Here is a 21,963-nt window from a genome sequence, read left to right as displayed (position 1 = left end):
TGCATTGAAAAACTGCTAGAACTGATAAATGAACTCAGTAAAGTCACAGGATACATTATCAACATACAGAAATCTATTGCATTTGTTTATACCAATAAAGAAGCAACAGAAAGAGAAACTGAGAAAATAATCCCATTTACAATTGCACCAAAAATAATAAGATACCTAGGAATAAACCTAATGAAAGAGGTGAAAGACCTGTACTCTAAAAAGCATAAAACACTGATGAAAGGAAGTTAAGATAACATAAAGAAATAGAAAGATGTGGGCCACCAGGATGACTCAGATGGTTAAGCACCCAAATCTTGATTTCAGCTCATGATCATGAGATCAAGCCCTGCATCAGGCTCCACACTCAGAGCTGAGTCTGCTTGTCCTTCTCCCTCTGCTCCTCCTCTCCCTCTCTCTCAAATAAAATCGTAAAAAGAAAGAAAGAAAGGAAGGAAGGAAGGAAGGAAGGAAGGAAGGAAGGAAGGAAGGAAGGAAGAAAGGGAGGAAGAAATGGGAAGACATTCAATGCTCATGGGTCAGAAGAACAAATATTATTAAAATGTCTATATTAGGGGTGCCTGGGTGGCTCAGTGGGTTAAAGCCTCTGCCATCGGCTCAGGTCATGATCCCAGGGTCCTGGGATCGAGCTCCGCATCTGGCTCTCTGCTCAATGGGGAGCCTGCTTCCTCCTCTCTCTCTGCCTGCTTCTCTGCCTACTTGGGATCTCTGTCTGTCAAATAAATAAGCAAAAATCTTTTTTAAAAAAATGTCTATACTACCCAAAGCAATCTGCACATTTTATGCAATCCTTTTCAAAATACCAATAGCATTTTTCATAGAGCTAGAAAAAAACAATCCTAAAATTTGTATGGAACCATAAAAGACCCTGAGTAGCCAAAGCAATCTTGAAAAATAAAAGCAAAACTGGATGCACCACAATTCTGGACTTAAGGTTATATTACAAAGCTGTAGCTATCAAAACAGTATGATACTGCCACAAAAATAGACACATAGATCAACAGAGTAGAATAGAAAATCCAGAAATAAACCCACAATTATATGGTCAATTAATCTTTGACAAATCAGGAGAGAATAGCCAATGGGAAAAAGACAGTCTCTTCAAAAAATAGTGTTGGGAAAACTGGTCAGCAACATTCAAAAGAATGGAACTAGACCACTTTCTTACACCACACACAAAAATAAATTCAAAGTAGATTAAAGGCCTAAATGTGTGACCTCAAACCATAAGAATCCTAGGAAAGAGCCTTCTCTGACATCAGTTGTAGCAACGTTTTTTCTAGAAAGGTCCCCTGAGACATGGGAAACAAAAGCACAAGAAAAGAATCAACAAAACTAAAAAGAAACCCATGGAATGGAAGATATTTGCAAATATCATCTTGGATAAAGGGTAAATATCCAAAACATATAAAGAATTTATAAAACTCAACACCCAAAAAACAAATAATCCAATTAAAAAATGGGCAAAAGACAAAGAGATGTTTCTCCAAGAAGACATATAGATGGTCAACAGACAGATGAAAAAACAATCATCACTTATCATCAGGGAAATGCAAATCAAAACTACAATGAAATATCACCTCATACGTGTCAGAATGGCTAAAATCAAAAACACAAGAAACAGGGGAGTCTGGGTGGCTTAGTGGGTTAAAACCTCTGCCTTCAGGTCATGCATAGCCTTGACCCCAGGGTCCTGGGATCGAGCCCTGCATCAGGCTCTTTGCTCAGAGAGGGGGAGCCTGTTTCCCCCTCTCTCTCTGCCTGCCTCTCTGTCTACTTGTGATCTCTGTCTGTAAAATAAATAAATAAAATCTTACACACACACACACACACACACACACACACACACACAAGAAACAACAGGTGTTGGTGAGGATGTGGAAAAAGGGAATCCTCCACTGTTGGTGGGAATGCAAACTGGTACAGTCACTATGGAAAACAGTAGAGAGGTTCCTCAAAACTTTAAAAATAAAACCTACCTTATAATCCAACGTTACTGTGAATTTACCCCAAGAATACAAAAACACTAATCCAAAGGGATACATATACCCCTATGTTTATTAGCAGCACTGTTTACAATAGCCAAGATATGGAAAGAGCCCAAGTATCCATCAACTGATGAATGAATAAAGAAAACTTGATACACACACATACACACACACACCGGAATATCATTTGGCGATAAAAAAGGATGAAATCTTGCCATCTGCAATGACATGGATGGAGATAGAAAGCATAATCCTAAGTGAAATAAGTTAGAGAAAGACAAATGCCATAGGATTTTATTCATGTGGAATTTAAGAAACAAAACAAAGGAATAAAGGGAAAAAGAGAGAAAGACAGAGACAAATAAAGAAACAGATACTTTTTTTTTTAAGATTTTATTTATTTGATAGGCAGAGATCTCAAGTAGACAGAGAGAGAGAGGAGGAAGCAGGCTCCCCACTGAGCCACCCAGGTGCCCCCAAGGAACAGACTCTTAACTGTAGAGAACAAACTGATGGTTACCAGAAGGGAAGTGGGTGGGTGGGGGGGTTGTGAAACAGGTGATAAGGCTTAAGGAGTCATGATAAACATCACATGATTAAAACAAAAAAAAAATCGGGGCACCTGGGTGGCTCAGTGGGTTGAGCCTCTGCCTTCAGCTCAGGTCATGATCACAGGGTCCTGGGATCGAGTCCCGCATTGGGCTCTCTGCTCAGTGGGGAGCTTGCTTCCATGCTCTCTCTGACTGCCTCTCTGCCTACTTGTGATCTCTGTCAAATAAATAAATAAAATCTTTTAAAAAAATATCTTTTTTGGGGTGCCTGGGTGGCTCAGTGGGTAAAGCCTCTGCCTTCAGTTCAGGTCATGATCTCAGGGTCCTGGGATGGAGCCCCACATTGGGCTCTCTGCTCAGCAGGGAGCCAGCTTCCTCCTCTCTCTCTGCTGCCTCCCTGTTCCTTCCTCCTGTTCTCCCTCTGTCAAATACATAAAATATTTAAAAAATAAATAAATAAGTAAAATAAAATAATCTTCTTAAAAGTTAAATTCCTGTATTTACTATGTTTTGAGACTAAAAATATTCTGCTTGAGAAAAGAATGATACAGATATCTGTTTAATAAAACATGTATGTATATATATATATACATATATATGTATATATATATTTTAAAGATTTTATTTATTTATTTGACAGACAGAGATCACAAGTAGGCAGAGAGGCAGGCAGAGAGAGAGGGTAAGCAGGCTCCCTGCTGAGCAGAGAGCCTGATGCGGGCCTCAAACCCAGGACCCTGGGATCATGACCTGAGCTGAAGGCAGAGGCTTTAACCCACTGAGCCACCCAGGCACCCCAAAAAAGATATATATTATAAATCCTGAAAGCAAGATAAAACACCAGAGATAGAGTTAATGGGCTCATAAAATAACTGAAGTGAAATTACAAAAAAAAAGAAAAAAAAAAACACTGAACAGAAGACAAAGAGAAAAAAGGAACAAAGAAGATATTGAACAAAAAGGAAATAAGTAGCAATGGGGCACCTGGGTGGCTCAGTGGGTTAAGCATCTGCCTTCAGCTCAGGTCAGATCCTGGGGTCCTGGGATCAAGCCCCACATCAGGGTCCCTGCTTGGCAGGGTGTCTGTTTGTCCTTCTCCCTCTGTCCCTCCCCCTACTTGCTCTGTCTTTGTCTCTCGGATAAATAAATAAATAAAATCTTAAAAAAAGAAAGAAAGAAAATAAGTAGCAAGATAGTAGATTTAAAACAGTGCTATCCTAGCAAATGCTTAATAACAGGGTCACAAGGGTGGAAGAGACCTAACTGACATATTTACCAACTGATATATTTTGTTGTGTAAATACTCCCACCACAGCTAATTTAAATCACTGAAAGCAAGGATGAGAAGAGATATGCACAATAAAATCTTGCAAGCTGGTATGAACCAGTAGGTAACAGTTTCAGCTAGCCACTAATTTAAAACTTATATATCAATAACTATATTATATGAAAATACATAAAAAGCCTAGTTAAAAGGCAGAGATTGATATATTGCTAAAAAGAAAGACTCAACTATATGTTACCTACAAAGATTTAATTCAAAAATCTCAGTGAAATATCACCTAATACCTGTTAGAATGGCTATAATCAAAAAGATAAGACATAACAAGTGTAGGGGAGGTTGAGGAGGAAAGAGAACCTTTGTGCTCTATTGGTGCTCACGTAAATCTCAACCACTATGAAAAATAGTATGGAAGTTCCTCAAAAATTTAAAAAAAATACTACCATATGATTCAGCAATCCTACTTCTGTGTATTTATCTAGAGAAAAGAAAAACACTAACTCTAAAAAATATATGCATTCCCCATGTCATTTACTGCAGCATTATTTACAACAGCCAAGATACAGGAATAACCTAAATGCCCACCAATGGATGAATGGACAAAGAAAATGCAGGGTAGGGGCACCAGGGTGGTATAGTTAGTTAAGTGTCTGACTCTTGGTTTCCATTCAGGTCATGACCTTGGGGTCCTGATCTTGGGGATCATGAGATCAAGTCCCACAGTGGGCTCCGTGTTTAGCAGAGAGTCTGCTTAAGATTCACTCCCCTTGGAGTGCCTAGGTAGCTCAGTCGTTAAGCTTCTGCCTTTGGTTCAGGTCATGATCCCAGGGTCCTAGAATCCAGCCCCATATCTGGCTCCCTTCTTGGTGGGAAGCTTGCTTCTCCCTCTCCCACTCCGCCTGCTTGTGTTCCCACTCTCACTGTGTCTCTTTCTGTCAAATAAATAAAAATCTCAAAAAAAAACCCAACACTGTAACTTAAAAAAAAAATTCTCTTCCCTTTCCCTTTGCCCCTTCTCCTGTTCTCTCTCTCTCAAATAAATTTTTAAAAATAAATAAATAAAATAAAATACAGGGGGGTGTATATATTATATATATATTGGGATATTATTTGGCCATGAAAAAGAGTGAAATCTTGGGACACCTGGCTGGCTCAGTTAGTAGAGCATGCAACTTGTGATCTCAGGGTTGTGAATTCAAGCCCCATATTGGATGTAGAGATAACTTAGAAAAAAATAAGAAGAGGAATCAAATTTTGTCATTTATGATAACAAGGATGGAACCTGAGACATGGTAAGTGCAATAAGTTAGAGAATGACGATACCATATGATATCACTTATACATAGAATCCAAAAAAATAAATAAGGGGCACCTGAGTGGCTCAGTGTGTTAAGTATCTTACTCTTTTTTTTTTTTTAATTTTATTTATTTATTTGACAGAGAGAAATCACAAGTAGATGGAGAGGCAGGCAGAGAGAGAGAGAGAGGGAAGCAGGCTCCCTGCCGAGCAGAGAGCCTGATGCGAGACTCGATCCCAGGACCCTGAGATCATGACCTGAGCCGAAGGCAGCGGCTTAACCCACTGAGCCACCCAGGCGCCCCTAAGCATCTTACTCTTAATTTCAGCTTGGGTCATGATCTCAGGATCATGAGACTGGGCTCTGTGTTGGGCTCCACACTCAGAAGGGAGTCTGCTTGAGATTCTCTGCCTCTCCCTCTGCCCCTCCCCACCATTTGCACATGTATGCATGCTTTCTCTCTCTCAAATAACTATTTTTTAATTAACTAGTTAACTAATTAATTAAGCTCATAGATACAGAGAACAGATTGGTAGCTGTCAGAAGCAGGGGGCAAAAGGTCGGCCCCAAATACACGGTCTAATAAAGGTCTTCAAATAGATGAAGAGAGTCAAAAGATACAACTTTCCAGTTATAATATAAAAAGTCATAGGCGATGCCTGGCTGGTTTAGTCAGTACAGCACCCAACTCTTGATCTCAGGGTTGTGAGTTTGGGTCCCACATTTGTTATAGAGGTTACTTAAAAATAAAATCTTTTAAAAAGTCATGGAGATATAATGTGCAACATGGTGACTATAGTCAATAATACTGCATTGTATATTCTAAAACTACTAAGACTGTAAATCTTAAAAGTTCTTAAAAATTCTCATCATAAGAAAATAAGTCTAGGGTGCCTAGATGGCTCAGTCAGTGAAGCATCTGCCTTCAGCTCAGGTCATGATCCCAGGATCCTGGGATCAAGCCCTGCATCAGGCTCCCTGCTCCACAGAGAGCCTGCTTTTCCCTCTCCCTCTGCCTGCTGCTCTGCCTACTTGCACTCTCTATCTCTCTGTCAAATAAATAAATAAATAAAATCTTGGAAGGAAAGTAGGAAGGAAGGAAGAAAGAAAATAAGTCTACTTGCCTCATCATCTTGTGGAAAACTGACAGGACTAGAGCCATTTTAAAACAGAGTTAGAACAGCCATTGTAGAGAAACTGCCTTTGTTTGAACTGGCTAAAACCTTCTGGACAAAACAGCAATTATGTTAAGCAATTACTTGAGAAGTGAACAGGAGAACAGACACCCTGATTACAAGACTGATGGTTATGGACTTTTGGGGGGGGTGTGGGGGGTTGGGTGGGCAGCCAACAGTTAATGTATAACCAGGAGTAGTTTGGCTTGTAAACATAAATAAAAAACCTTTTTTCCCCTTCTATTCAACTCAGGTAATTGCCCCCTTCTTCTTCCTCTAAAAACCTGTTGCTTTCACCCTACAAGTGAGAATCCTATTTGGGTATTTAATTGAATCTGTCCTCCCCATACTGCAAGTCTTTAATTCCAAAAAAATGCTCATTTTCCTCTCAAAAAAAAAAAATCTATATTTGGTGACAAACCTTACCCAGACTTATTGTGGTGATCATCTCACAATATATGCAAACACTGAATCATTATATTGTATACCTGAAACTAATATAATTGTGTATGCCATTTATACTGCAATTTTTATTATTTATTTTTTTTATTTTTTAAAGATTTTTATTTATTTATTTGACAGATGGAGATCACAAGTAGGCAGAGAAGCAGGCAGAGAGCAGGGGGAAGCAGGCTCCCCACTGAGCAGAGAGCCTGATGCAGGGCCCAATCCCAGGACCCTGGGATCATTACCTGAGCCAAAGGCAGAGGCTTTAACCCACTGAGACACCCAGGCACCCCAATACTACAATTAAAAAAAAAAACTAATTCAAGCATAAAGACAGAAATAAGCAAAAGGATGGTAAAAGACATACTATTCTAATTCTGTTTAAGGAAAGCTGAAATGCCTATGTTAATATCAGACAAAACATATCTAAGATCAACAAACACTACAAAGGATAGAAGAGGTTATCCCACAATGATGAAAGGTTCAATTTATCAAGTACCTAACAATCCTAAATGCTACTATGCCTAATACCAGAGCTTTAAAATACATGAAACAAAAACTGATAGAACTGAAAGAAATAGACAAACCGTCAGATTTAGCAGATCTCAATACCCCCCCCAAAAAACTGACAGAACAAGTAGACAGAAATATAATTAAGGATATAGAAGACTTGATCAATATTAACAATCAATGTGATTTACCATTTATAGAATACTACCCAATAACATCAGAGTACATATTCACCTCAAGCACAGAGACTATTTATCAAAACAGACCATATCCTGAGACATAAAGTAAGTCTCAGTAAACTAAAAAGTATTCACGTCAGGAATGCCTGGGTGGCTCAGTGGGTTAAAGCCTCTGCCTTTGGCTTGGGTCATGATCCCAGGGTCCTGGGATGGAGCCCCGCATCAGGCTCTCTGCTCAGCGGGGAGCCTGCTCCCCCCCTCCTCTGCCTGACTCTCTACCTACTTGTGATCTCTGTCTGTCAAATAAATACATAAAATCTTTAAAAAAAAAAAAAAGAAAGTATTCACATCATACAAAGTATATTCCTTGACACAGAGATTTAAAATGGAAACAAATAACAGAAAGATACCTGAAAATGCCCAAATATTTAAAAATTAAGCAACACACTTCTAACACATGGATAAGAGAAATATCACAATGGAATTTTTTTCACCCGTTTTTTAGATTCCAGTTAATTAACATACAGTGTGATACTAGTTTCAGGTGCAGAATTTAGTGATTTGTCACTACATACAACACCCAGTGTTCATCACAAGTGCCTTCCTTAATATCCATCACCCATTAAATCTATCCTCCCCCAGCTCCCCTCTGGTAACCATCAGTTTGTTCTCTATATTTAAGAGACTGTTTTCTGGTTTACCTCTCTTTCTTTTTTATTTTTATTTTTTGGAATTTTTTTTAAGATTTCATTAATTTATTGGAGAGAGAGAGAGAACACAAGCAATGGAGAGGGACAGAGGGAGAAGGAGAAGCAGGCTCCCCGCTAAGCAGGGAGCCCAACACAGGGCTCATTCACAGGAGCCCAGGTTTATGACCTGAGCCAAAGGCAGGCAATTAACCTACTGAGCCACCAAGGCATCCCTTTTTTTTGAAATTTAAATAATTTGAACTAAATGAAAATAAAAGCCTGACATAAGAAAATTTGTAGTATGCTGCTTAAGAGTGTTAAGGTTTTTTTTTTTTAAAGATTTATTTTATGTATTTGAGAGAGAGAGAGAGAAAATGGTATGGGGAGGGGCAGAGAGAGAGGGAGAGACAATCTTAAGCAGACTCCACAGTGAGTGCGGACCCTGATGCTGTGCTCAAACCCATGACCCTGAGATTACATCTTGGGCTGAGAATGAGAGTTGGGAGCTTAACTGACTGCGCCACCTGCTCAAGCAGTGTTTTAAAAGAATCTACAGCATCAAATACCTACATTTGAAAAAAGGACAGATTTAAAAGCAATGCAACTTAATAGACTATAAAAATAAAGAGCAAATTAAACCCAATGTAAGAAAAGGGAAATATTAAGGATCACAGCTGATCTAACTAAAAAATTAACAGAATGAAATAGAATGAATATAAATTAGCAGAATGAAATAGAAAAGAGAAAAATAAGGAAAATCAATAAAAATAAAAGCTGGTGGGGCGCCTGGGTGGCTCAGTGGGTTAAGCCGCTGCCTTCAGCTCAGGTCATGATCTCAGGGTCCTGGGATCGAGTCCCACATCGGGCTCTCTGCTCAGCAGGGAGCCTGCTTCCTCCTCTCTCTCTCTGCCTGCCTCTCTGCCTACTTGTGATCTCCCTCTGTCAAATAAATAAATAAAATATTAAAAAAAAATAAAATAAAAAATAAAAGCTGGTTACTCTGACAAGATCAATAAAATTGGTAAATGCCTTTTATTTTACTGATCATGGGAAAAAGAAGACAAAGATTAACAACATCAAAGGAAGAGCAAGGACATGTCCAAAGATTCTACTCTAGAGGTATACTATGGGAATAATATGATCAACTTTTTGTCAGTAAATTCAACAATTTTTTTTTAAGATTATATTTATTTATTTGACAGAGAGAGATCACAAGTAGGCAGAGAGAGAGAGGAGGAAGCAGGCTCCCCACCAAGCAGAGAGCCCGATACGGGACTCGATCCCAGGACCCTGAGATCATGACCCGAGCTGAAGGCAAAGGCTCAACCCACTGAGCCACCCAGGCGCCCAATAAATTCAACAATTTAAATGAAATGGACAAATTCCTTAAAGGGTGTTATCAAAGCTCACCCAAAGTAATAATAATAATAATAATAATAATAACAACCTAAATAGTAATATATTTACTTTAGAAACTGACCTATTGAACTTTAAAGGTTAAAAACCTTCCTATAGGGGTGCCTGGGTAACTCAGTGGGTTAAAGCCTCTGCCTTCAGCTCGGGTCGTGATCCCAGGTTCCTGGGCTCGAGCCCGGCATCAGGCTCTCTGCTCAGCAGGGAGCCTGCTTCCTCCTCTGTTTCTCTCTCTGTCTACTTGTGAACTCTATCTGTCGAATAAATAAATAAAATCTTTTAAAAAAAGATAAAAAATAAAAACCTTCCCATAAAGAAAATGCCAGACCTAGATGTGGTTTTTAATAATTTTCAAACAAAAGTTACCAAGGTATTTATCATTCATTACCTAAGAAAAATACCTATTTTTCATGTGTCATAAATGTTAGGTACTCCCATTATGGACTCATCTAATAATCTTATTTTGTACTCTTCTCCAGCTGCCACCTGCCAATCCCGTTTTTCAAACTATTCCCCTGAACATATTAACTTTTTTTTTAGTAGTTTCCATGCCTGATGTGGAACATGAATTCACAATCCTGAGATCAAGAGTCCAATGCTCTATTGACTAAGCCAGTGAGGTGTCCCTGAACATATTATATTGTGTTCATTCCAACATCTACAACTTGGCTCATGATGTTTTCTCCCATACCCAGGAAGAGCTCACCTTTCCCTATCTTTAATTATCTTTGTTTTATTATAATAATTATCCTTTTTTATATAATAATTTCACATAATTATTTCTCTTATTGTCTTTAAGACTCAACCTAACATTTCCCCCTTTCCGAAAAAGTTCTCTAAGGGAAAAAGGGAAATAGCTCTTGTTGATTTGAATGCCTATTATGTACCAGACACTCTCACAATTAGTAAGAGATACTATCACATGCATTTAATTTAATTTGACATAGAGGTCCTTAATGTTTGAACAGAGAGAACTGAATCAGATTGATCTCATAAGTTAAATAATAGTATAATCTTAGATGAACAGGCTAAAAGTTATCTTCAACTCATTTTCTAACAATGATCCTAGTTTTAGGGGCACCTGGCTGGCTCAGTCAGAAGAGCATGTGACTCTTTTTTTTTTTAAGATTTTATTTATTTATTTGACAGACAGAGATCATAAGTAGTCAGAGAGGCACGCAGAGAGAAAGAGGAGGAAGCAGGCTTCCCACTGAGCAGAGAGCCCGATGCCGGGCTCAATCCCAGGACCCTGAGATTATGACCTGAGCCGAAGGCAGAGTCTTAACCCACTAAGCCACCCAGACGCCCGGAGCATGTGACTCCTGATCTCAAGGTCATGAGTTTGAGCCCCACTTGCATATCATGATTACTTTAATGAATAAAACTTAAAAAAAAAAAACAAAAAACAGGGGTGCCTGGGTGGTGCAGTTAGCTGAGCAACCAACTCTTGGTTTCAACTCAGGTCATGGGATCAAGCCCCTCATGGGGCTTCTGTCTCAGTGTAGAATCTGATTGAGATTTTCTTTCCCTCTCCCTTTGCCCCTGCTCCCCTCTAAAATAAACCAATAAATCTTTTTTTATTTTTTTTTAAGATTTTATTTATTTATTTGACAGAGAGAGATCACAGTAGACAGAGAGGCAGGCAGAGAGAGAGAGAGAGAGGGAAGCAGGCTCCCCGCTGAGCAGAGAGCCCGATGTGGGACTCGATCCCAGGACCCTGAGATCATGACCTGAGCCGAAGGCAGCGGCTTAACCCACTGAGCCACCCAGGCACCCGAATAAATCTTTTTTTAAAACACACATACACACAATAATTCTAGTTTTATACTGTAGTGCCTTCTATAGAAAAATCCATATTTACCAGAGATCAATTCCTACATACTCAAATTTTAAACAGTCATCAAGTATATAACTTAAGGGCGCCTGGGTGGCTCAGTGGGTTAAAGCCTCTGCCTTCGGCTCAGGTCACGATCCCAGAGTCCTGGGATCGAGCCCCACGTCGGGCTCTCTGCTCAGCAGGGAGCCTGCTTCTCTCTCTCTCTCTCTCTGCCTGCCTCTCTGCCTACTTGTGATCTCTGTCTGTCAAATAAATAAATAAAATCTTTAAAAAAAAAAAGTATATAACTTAAGAAGAAATTTCCCTTGAAAAAAATACATATATATTAGAAATTGCCTATTTGCCCCTAAACAAAACTAAAAAGTAGGAACTATTATTAAATGATTATTACTAAAATGAAGATTACTTTTAAAATGAAGAAAATAGGATTAAACTAAAATAGAAATCTTGGGGCGCCTGGGTGGCTCAGTGGATTGAGCCGCTGCCTTCGGCTCAGGTCATGATCTCAGGGTCCTGGGATCGAGTCCCACATCGGGCTCTCTGCTTGGCGAGGAGCCTGCTTCCCTTCCTCTCTCTCTCTGCCTGCCTCTCTGCCTCCTTGTGATCTCTCTCTGTCAAATAAATAAATAAAAATCTTTAAAAAATAATAATAAAATAAAATAAAATAGAAATCTTGTTGATAATCAACTCAAAAGCCCTCAATCTCTAAATTGTCAAAAACTGCTTTAAAAGTCACTTACACTTGCTTTAAAACTGCTTTGAAACATTTTAAAAACTGGGGCACCTGGCTGGCTAAGTTGGTGGGGCATGTGACTCTTGATCTTGGGGTCTTGAGTTCAAGCCCCATGTTAGGCCTACAGCTTACTTAAAAAAGAAAAAAGAAAAAAAAAAGAAATCTTTTAAAATTGTTTTTTACAAACAGAATATAAGACTATTCTAAAGGTGGCATAAGCCCAAAACTCAATACCCATAAATACACACAAAAAATATCTATAACCTTCTTTTCTAGTAATATTCTTCATATAAAGACAATACGAGGGGCACCTGGGTGGCCAAGTTGGTTGAGCATCCAACTCTTGGTTTCAGATCAGGTCATGATCTCAGGGTTGTGAGATCAGCCTCACATTGGGCTCCATGCTCAGCATGGAGTCTGCTTGGGATTCTCTCTCCCTCTGCCCCTCCTGCTCATGCTCTCTCTCTCTCTCAAATAAATCTTAAAAAAAAAAAAAAAGACAACACTAATACTCACCCCACTATTCCCTTTGCTTTTGTTTTATTTTGTTTTGTTTTGTTTTGCAGTTTCACTGTGGGGTTTCTCTTTTTATTTATCATAATTTGGATTGACTGGGATTTTTCAATCTGTAGATTAGTGTCCTTTGCCTGTTCAAGAAAATTAGTAGTCATTTTCTCTTCAAATAATGCCTATGCCCTATAAAATAGCCAGAAAACAATTAACAAAATGTCAGTAAGTCTCTATCAATAATTACTTTAAATGTAAACAAACCAAATTCTCCAATCAAGAGACAGAGTGGCTGAATGGATTAAAAAAAAATCCATTAATATGCTGCCTAAAACAGACTCACTTTCAGATGTAAGACACACAGATTAAAAGTAAAGTAATGGAAAAAGACATTCTATGCAAATGAAAATTAAAAGAAAGCTGAAGTTGCTATAGTTACATCAGATAAAACATATTTTAAGACAAAGACTGTAATAAGAGACAAAGGTCATTATGTAGGATAAACTAAAACCTACTTTGTTTGTTACACATAAGATTCAAATATTCACTCTAAAGAAAAACACTTCATTATTCTGGCTTTCCTCTATAGTCACATGTTGATATATATACTAAAGCATAATTATGTTTGGTCTTATTATTTTTATTTTTTTAAAGGTTTTATTTATTTATCAGAGAGAGGGGGGAGAGAGAGCAAGCACAGGCAGGCAGAATGGTAGGCAGAGGCAGAGGGAGAAGCAGGCTCCCCGCTGAGCAAGGAGCCTGATGTGGGACTCGATCCCAGGACGCTGGGATCATGACCTGAGCTGAAGGCAGCTGCTTAACCAACTGAGCCACCCAGGCGTCCCTGGTCTTATTATTTTAAGTCAAGTTTAAAACCTCAAAATCAGCTATCTAATGATAAAGGGGTGTCGGGAGCCAGTACAGGAGGCCTACTATAAGAGCTGTAAGGGACTGAATATGATTGGCTGTTCATTTAGGTCCACTCACGCAGGAGGTGCATGAGCACTGCATTCTGATTGGTTAACACTGCCTGCATAAAAACCCATGCGCCCGGGGTTAGAGGGAGGAAGAAAAAAGCGATTAATAAAAAAGGTTCGCCACTACGTGAATCTCCGAGTCGTTCTTGCTGGCGAGAGCGACAAGTGGTGCCGAAACCCGGGAATCTCATCGTGAGAGACGCACGGAGTCGGCGACGATCAGGTAAAGAGTGCACCTATTTCTGTCTAGTGACAGGGAAAGTTCCTCAAGTCGAGGACTAGCGTAGAAAGCTTTCCGGGATGGGAAACGAGATGGCTGCAAAGTTCCTAGGATAAGGACGAGAGTAAAGCTTTCCGGTATGGGAAACGAGATGGCCACATATAAAATGCTGGGGCCGCTTTCTGATATCCTTAAAGCAATTGGTACTCCTTTAAAAAATAAAACAGCTCGTTTGTTTTTGAGAGAAGTGGGACAAACGGCTCCCTGGTTTTTGGAGGAAGGGATATTAAACATCCCTCAGTGGGAGCATTTAGGAGAAGACCTTAGACGCGATCCGCGCACTACGCCGGGAAACCTGGCCGTTTGGTCTTTAGTGAAAGTTTGTTTGCAATCCCCGCAAAAGCCCATATGCCAGGCGGTGCAACTGGGAGGGGAAATCTTAGAACAAGTGAAAGAGGAATCTTGTAAAGGCTCCTTGAAGGACACTAGCTCTGAGAGTGAAAGCTCAAACGGACACTCAGACAGTGAGGGATCTAGCTCGAGCGATGATGAAAGGAGCAGAGGAGGGAAATCGCCCAAAAGCCAAAAGGTGAGCAACATGCAAAAGGAGCTTGCAAAAAAGGAGGAAAAGCTAAAGAAGGCTATGGCGCAGCTCAAAATGCAGGTGGAAGTTATGGCGCAGCTGAAATTAAAAGCGAAAGAAGGAGCTATGGCGCAGTTACAAACAAAGACGGAAGTGGTAGATAACTTAGATCCTATGCCCATGCGCCCAGCCCCAACAGCGCCACCTTACAAGGGGCCTCCTCCGTATAAACCTTGCTGCACCAAGGCCTGCTATTGTGCGAGCTGCACCGCACGAGTGGCTGCCATAGTAGCCTCTCAGGAGTTTGGGTGGGAACAGGATTCTCATTCAGTCCTAAAATCCCCACTTACTCTAACTCCACCTTTTTTGGCTATAATTATACCTACCAAGACCTGGCGCAAGGCGCGTCAGCTCACCTTCTAGATAGGTGGCTGCTCTGCAACGCTGCACAGGCATGTACAGGCTTGGAAAGCCTTCACTTTATTAATGGGTCTACATGGCGTAACTGTATGTACAACTATCACGTAGGCTCTCGATTTGAAACAAATGTTACTTGCAATTGCACCTCAGCTAAGCACATAAGTTACTCACCAATGCCCATCTGTGTTAGAGCTCCCTTTCTCTTCATAGTTTTTAATGCTTCTACTATTAACAAGTCATCTAGTCTCTCTTGTGAGTCCCAGAATTGTCTGCTATCAGAATGTTGGAACGCCACGGTGGGAGACTCGGCAGTAATAGCCAAGATCCCAACGTATATCCTGATGCCAGTACAGGTGAACCCCGACAAGCTGCCGGTGCTGCTTCGACATAAATGAGACTTTGGAATAACAGCAGCCATTATTGCAGCTATCGCAGCATCCGCCACCGCTGCTACTGCTGCCACGGTAGCGTTGACAACCTCGGTACAGACAGCAGCTGCGCTCAACAACGTCACAGGAATGGTCGCTGAAGCATTGGCTACGCAAGAACAAATTAACGGACATTTGCATGCTGGGATCCTTATTGTAAATCAAAGGGTTGATTTTGTACAGGAACAACTTGATATCCTAGAGTCAATTGTGTCGATAGGATGCATACATAATATGGCTGGACTTTGTATCACCCCTATAGCTCATAACAACTTATCCTTAGCAGCTAACCTCTCTAGACAGTTAGGAAATATGCTTAATGGTACCTGGAACCATCAATTTCAAAATTTAACTAGGCAATTACGAGCTCAAATTATATCCATAAACTCTACCAAAGTAACTATTGCACCTGTTAGTGAGTGGGAAAAAAATGTTACAGCAATCTGTTTCGTTCCTCAAATAGTGGGCTGGACTTGGTGCCATGGCTGTTCTCTTAATCGCAGCTAACATACTAATGTTACGTTGGGTGTGTGGCCGTGTCCGTCGCAATCAACGACAATAACACCTCATGGTTCAAGCCATGATGGCTCTTGAGGCTGGTACCTCCCCCCAGATATGGCTAAGTATGCTAGATCGGTAGTCAAAGACGGGTAAGACTGATCCCACACCATAGCAACCTAAAACAGGGGCTCTTCGACCAGGGAGAGTACCCGATGACGGGTAAGCATGTGTGCTGAGGATTGGCAACCTAAGACAGGCACGATCTCAGCCATTATAAATAAATTAAAAAGGGGGAGATGTCGGGAGCCAGTACAGGAGGCCTACTATAAGAGCTGTAAGGGACTGAATATGATTGGCTGTTCATTTAGGTCCACTCACGTGGGAGGTGCATGAGCACTGCATTCTGATTGGTTAACACTGTCTGCATAAAAACCCATGCGCTACGTGAGTCTCCGAGTCGTTCTTGCTGGCGAGAGCGACAAAGGGGTCAATCCAACAAGATGACATAACATTTATAATTACTCACAGGAGCACCTAAATGTATAAACCAAATGCCAACAGACCTACTGGGAGAAAGAGGCAGCAACACAATAATTAATACTCTACTTTCATCAATAGATAGATTATTCAGACAGAAAATCAATAAGGAAACATTGAACCAGACAGATGGACTTAACCAATATATACAAAACATACCATACAAAAGCAATAGAATATACATTCTTCTGTGGCACACATGGAACATTCTAAATAAATGATGTGGGAGTCCACAAAACAAGTCTTAATAAATTTAAGACTGAAATCATCAAGCATCTTTTCCAACCACAATGATATAAAACTAGAAATCACCTACAAGAAGAAAACTAGAAAATTCACAAATATGTGGAAATTAAACAACATGCTACTGAACAATCAATGGGTCAAAGAAATAAAAAAACAAAAAATCTTAAAATGAATGAAAATGGAAATACAACATACCAAAATTTACAGGAGCAGCAAAAGCAGTTCTAAGAGAGAAGTTCATAGTGATAAACTCCTACACTGAGAAACAAGATCTCAATAAAAACCACACAAAAGCAATCAAACAAAAACATTTAACTTTACACCTCAAGGAACAAGAAAAGACACACAAACTAGGCCCAAAGTTACTAGTGAGAAGAAAATAACAAAGATCAGAGTGGAAATAAATGAGAGAGTAAAAAGCAAACAGAAAAGATCAGTGAAACTCAAGGCTAGTTTTTAAAGATAAACAAAATGCCCATGACTTATTTTCTCTCTCACCACTTCTTATCAATTAATTCAATTAAACATAATTATATCTTATCATACTATTCTCCATTTATCTTAAATTTCTGCCAATTTTTCATCTCTTTTCTAAAAGATAAGACTACTGTTTAGAGTGTATTCTAAATAATTATTTCTAATCTAGTCCAGTTTCACTAATTCTCCTTTTAGTTATGTATAGTCTATCAAACCTATCTTCTGATTTCTTGATTTTAATTATTTTATTTTTCTTTTCTATAAACTCTATTTTTTTCATGCCTATAATGTTCCTTTTCACAGTTTCCTATATCCTTGGGATATTTCCAAGCATGTCTTTTACTTCTTCAAACATGGCTAAGTATGCCTCAATCTGTGTTCAATAAATCCAGTTTCTGAGGTCTTCAGAGATCACTTTTTTTTTTAAGATTTTATTTATTTATTTGACAGAGATCACAAGTAGGCAGAGAAAGAAGAGGAAGAAGGCTCCCTGCTGAGCAGAGAGCATGTGATCCCAGGACCCTGGGATCATGACCTGTGCTGAAGGCAAAGGCTTTAACCCACTGAGCCACCCAGGCACCCCTTCAGAGATCATTATTTACTGTGCCTTCTTTTTCCTGGCTCTCAGTTACGGTGTCCTGTTTCTTTAATGCCTGGTTATCTTTGCCTGCTTAGAAAGTTACTTGAAGAGTTCTCAAAGTCTCCAAAAGAAAACGCTTACCTCCAAAAGCAAATTCACACTTCTATCTGTTTAGTGCCTAGGTAACTACCATTCTGGAAGCAATTTAGACTCAATTCAAGGTTTGAGGTTTCTTTGACTGCCATGTAATGAGAATTTTGGTAGCAATTTCAATGATGAATAGCTTATGATTTATTAATTATCAATGAAAGGTTTTTCTGGGGGATTTCTTTCCTTCTCTTTTTTCTTCTTTGTTCTGCTCAGTGCCAAGTCAAGTCTCCTTGTGATCTCATGAAAGTGGGGGAAAAGGGACACAGAGGAGGATCACAGATTTTCTTTAGGTTCACCCTTACCCAAAGGGTTTATCCCCACAGAGCCCCCATTTTATTGTGGGCAGTGGTTACTAAATTTCTGATCATGGGAGGACCTGAATTTTTTTTTTTTAAGATTGTATTTGTTTATTTGGAAGACAGAGATCACAAATAGGCAGAGAGGCAGGCAGAGAGAGAGGAGGAAGCAGGCCTCCGGCTGAGCAGAGAACCCAATGTGGGGCTCGATCCCAGGACCTGGGATCATGACCTGAGCCGAAGGCAGAGGCTTTAACCCACTGAGCCACTCAGGCACCCCAGGACCTGAATTTTGAGTACTTTCCTCTTCATTCGAGGGGCAATCGAAATTGAATCTCACAGCTTTCTGATGAAAGGCATTCAAGGCAAAAGCAGCTTCAAATACTAATCTTAATTCTCCGGCATTCACCTGCAATTCCTCTTCTCTCTTTAACACTTTAGTGCCTTTAGGATTTTTGCTTATACTCTATACAAATATTTTAGCTGTCATCAGTAGGAGAACTGGTTCAAATAACCTGGCTTCCAACTACCAGAATTAAAAGTCCCATACTTTAGTAATCCTCTTAAATTTGTTAAATGGAATTAATTTAATGACTCTCAAATTAAATACGGAGGTCACCTCAAATTTAATTATTTGACCTCTCTGAATATCACTTTCATCACTGACAATGCAAAGAAGCTAAACCAAATCATCTCTGTGAATCTTTACTGTTCTAACATACCAGAATTTATGCATATATATGCAATGTCACTTTTCCGATTATGAATTATATCAGCTCATTTAATAATTATGCCAAGTTATGCTTTGTGTTGCTTATTAACAGGCTCTATTCAAAGTAGTCAAATGGGCAAAGTTTTCTCACATATTATAAAAACTCCAGAATAATAGTATATAAGACTCACACTTGTTACAAGGGATCCCTTCTCCATCTTCTCAAACCCAAGAGCCAAGACACAATCTGCCATACCTTGAAAGAAGATATAATTATGAAAAATTAAATTTTCAGACACCTAACAAAATAGCATTAAATACTTTAAGTAATATATATAAAATGGAAAAAGATGCTATAATGCTACAAAATGTTTAATAAGTGAAAAATTAGGGGAAATTCTAACATGATTCTATTTCTTTAAAGATTTTATTTATTTACTTGAGAGAAGGAGAGAGAGAGAGAGCACAAGCCATGTGGAGGGGCAGCAGGAGAGGGAGAAGCAGACACCCCACCCAGCAGGGAGCCTGGCGTGGGCTTAATCCCAGAGTCCTGAGTGGAAGGCACATGCCTAACTGACTGAGCCACCCAGGTAGCCCTACATGATCCTAGATAAGAAGAAAAATTAGGAAAGTATTGAATTCTTCTTTTGATTCTCAATATGCTAATAAAACTTTGTAGAAATATGGAAATATGGTTCAGTGAAAAACAAATATAAACAGCTAATTTTGAATTCTAAAACACTAAATAAAATTTTTAAAAAAGGATCCTAAACAAAAGCTTAACAGAATTTTTTAAAAATCTTAATAGAATTATTTCTGGAGGGAGGAAATGCCTAAAAAATGATGTTAAATGATGTTAACAAATGATGTCAACTGAACATCAAAACAGGAATTACTAATTTTTTTCTTTAAGAAAGGAAAAGAAAGGGGTGCCTGAGTAGCTCAATCAGTAAAGAACCTGACTTGATCTCAGCTCAGGTCTTGATCTCAGGGCTGTGAGTTCAAGCCCCACCTTCTTCTCCATGTTGGGCATGGAGCCCACTGAAAGAAAGAGGGGAAGGGAGAAGAGATGAGGGCAGGGAAGAGGAAGGGAGGAGAAGGAAAAGAAAGAAAAATAACAAAGTGAGAAGGGCAGAAGACACCAGCATTATCAAACAACAAGACATTATAAAGTTCCAACAATTAAAACACTGAGTAGTCCGGCAGTGAGCCTGCTTCCCCCTCTCTCTGCCTGCCTCTCTACCTACTTGTGATCTCTCTCTCTCTCTATCAAATAAATAAATAAAATCTTAAAAAAAAAAAAAACACTGAGAAGTAGAGTAATGATCAACAATCAATCAGGAGACAGAATACAGGGCCTAAAAAAAAAAAAACCCTGGAATATTTGGAAATACAGAATATGCTACCTACTCAAGAGAACTGAAAAACATGTGGCCACAGAAAATCTACATAAATATTTATGGTAGCATTATTCATAATAGCCAAAAAAGTAGAAATAATCCAATGCCCATTGATAATTCTTTAAACAAAATATGATCTATCCATACAACTGAATATTATTTGACCATAAAAAAGAAAGAAATGGTGATACATGCTACAACATGAATAGTGAAAACATTATGTTAAGTGAGAGAAGCCACAAAAGGCTTCTATGATTCTATTCACTTAATGTTTAGAATAGGTAAATCCTGGGACAGAAAGTAGGTTAGTAGTTACCAGGGGCTTAGGAGAGGGGAAAATGGGGAGTGACCCATTTAATAGGTTTAAGGTTTCTTTATGTGGTGATAAAAATGTTCTAAAACTAGATAGTGGAAGGGCGCCTGGGTGGCTCATTAGGTTTAGCATCTGCCTTCAGCTCAGGTCATGATCCCAGGGTCCTGGGTTTGAGCCCCACATCAGGCTCCCTGCTCAGTAGGGAGTCTGCTTCTAACTCCCCCCTGCTGCTCCACCTGCTTGTGCTCCCTCATTCTCTCTGTCTATAAATAACAAAATAAATAACTAACAAAATAAATAAATAACAAATAAATAACAAAATCTTTAAAAAGTAATAATAAAAAGGGACACCTGGGTGGCTCAGTCAGTTAAACCGCTGCCTTTGGCTTAGGTCATGATCCCAGGGTCGTGGGATTGAGTCCCACATTGGGCTCCTTGCTCAGGAGGGAGCCTGCCTCTCTCTCTGCCTCTGCCTGCCACTCTGCCTGCTTGTGCACACACTCTCTCTCTCACACACAAATAAATAAATAAAATCTTTTTAAAAAATAACAATAAAATAAAATTAGATAGTAGTGACGGTTCATAAAATCTGCAAATCTACTAAAAAAGACTGAATCATATAGTTTCAAAAAGTGAATGTTGGGGCGCCTGGGTGGCTCAGTGGGTTAAAGCCTCTGCCTTCAGCTCCGGTCATGATCCCAGGGTCCCGGGATGGAGCCCCACATCGGGCTCCCTGCTCAGCGGGGAGCCTGCTTCCCTCTCTCTCTCTCTCTGCCTGCCTCTCTGCCTACTTGTGATCTCTGTCTTTCAAATGAATAAATAAAATCTTTAAAAAAAAAAAAGGTGAATGTTATGGTGCATAAATGAGATCTCAATAAAGTTATTTTTTAAAAAGATATACAGTACAGGGGTGCCTAGGTGGCTCAGTGGGTTAAGCCTCTGCCTTCGGCTCGGGTCATGATCTCGGGGTCCTGGGGTGGAGCCCTGCATCAGGCTCTGCTCAGCAGAGAGCCTGCTTCCTCCTCTCTCTCTCTCTCTCTCCCTCTGTGTCTGCTCTTTGCCTACTTGTGATCTCAATCTCTCTGTCAAGTAAACAAATAAAATCTTTTAAAAATTTTTTAAAAAAAAGATATACCCTCTGATGGTCATGTGGAGAACTGATAAATGAGAGGGGCAATAACCCCGTATGTGTTTCAGTCTACTCGAGAAATAAGCGATCCTTACCACCCTGAATCAGCTGTCGGGCCATAAACAAAGCAGTAGAACCAGTTGCACAGTTATTGTTGACATTTATTATAGGAATTCCAGTCAGTCCCAAACTGTGATAGATAGACCTCTGCCCGCAGGTAGAGTCACCTGTATAGAAAAAGAAACAAAACTGTAAAATCTGCAACATGGGAATTTATGAAACTGTTATGCAACATGACACCCCAGTACAGGGTATTTTTCCTTCAGTATTGTGCCCGTGTGCATCCAACACAGGCACAGCAATAAACCACTGACAT

General features: G+C 39.5%; 1 protein-coding gene across 5 annotated transcripts in view; it reads right to left on the bottom strand.

Moving 5' to 3' along the window:
- The window catches only part of SCP2 (sterol carrier protein 2), a 120,697-nt gene that overhangs the window by 88,740 nt on the left and 9,994 nt on the right, over positions 1-21,963 (bottom strand). For 4 of the 5 annotated variants that reach the window (XM_082688455.1, XM_082688453.1, XM_082688457.1 and 1 more), the window contains exons 2-3: positions 21,683-21,845; positions 18,937-19,001 (exon numbers count right to left, since the gene is read on the bottom strand). In XM_082688455.1, the coding sequence (XP_082544581.1) occupies positions 18,937-19,001; positions 21,683-21,707 (90 nt within the window). In that variant the 5' untranslated portion in view covers positions 21,708-21,845. Of the gene's footprint in view, positions 1-18,936; positions 19,002-21,682; positions 21,957-21,963 lie in introns of all 5 variants that reach the window. The other variant, XM_082688454.1, reaches the window with a different exon arrangement.

This window comes from Mustela nivalis (genome assembly GCF_964662115.1).
Source record: "Mustela nivalis genome assembly, chromosome: 10".
NCBI lineage: Eukaryota > Metazoa > Chordata > Mammalia > Carnivora > Mustelidae > Mustela > Mustela nivalis.
The sequence above is the reverse complement of the archived record's forward strand: the minus strand, read 5'-3'. Positions and strand labels throughout refer to the sequence as shown.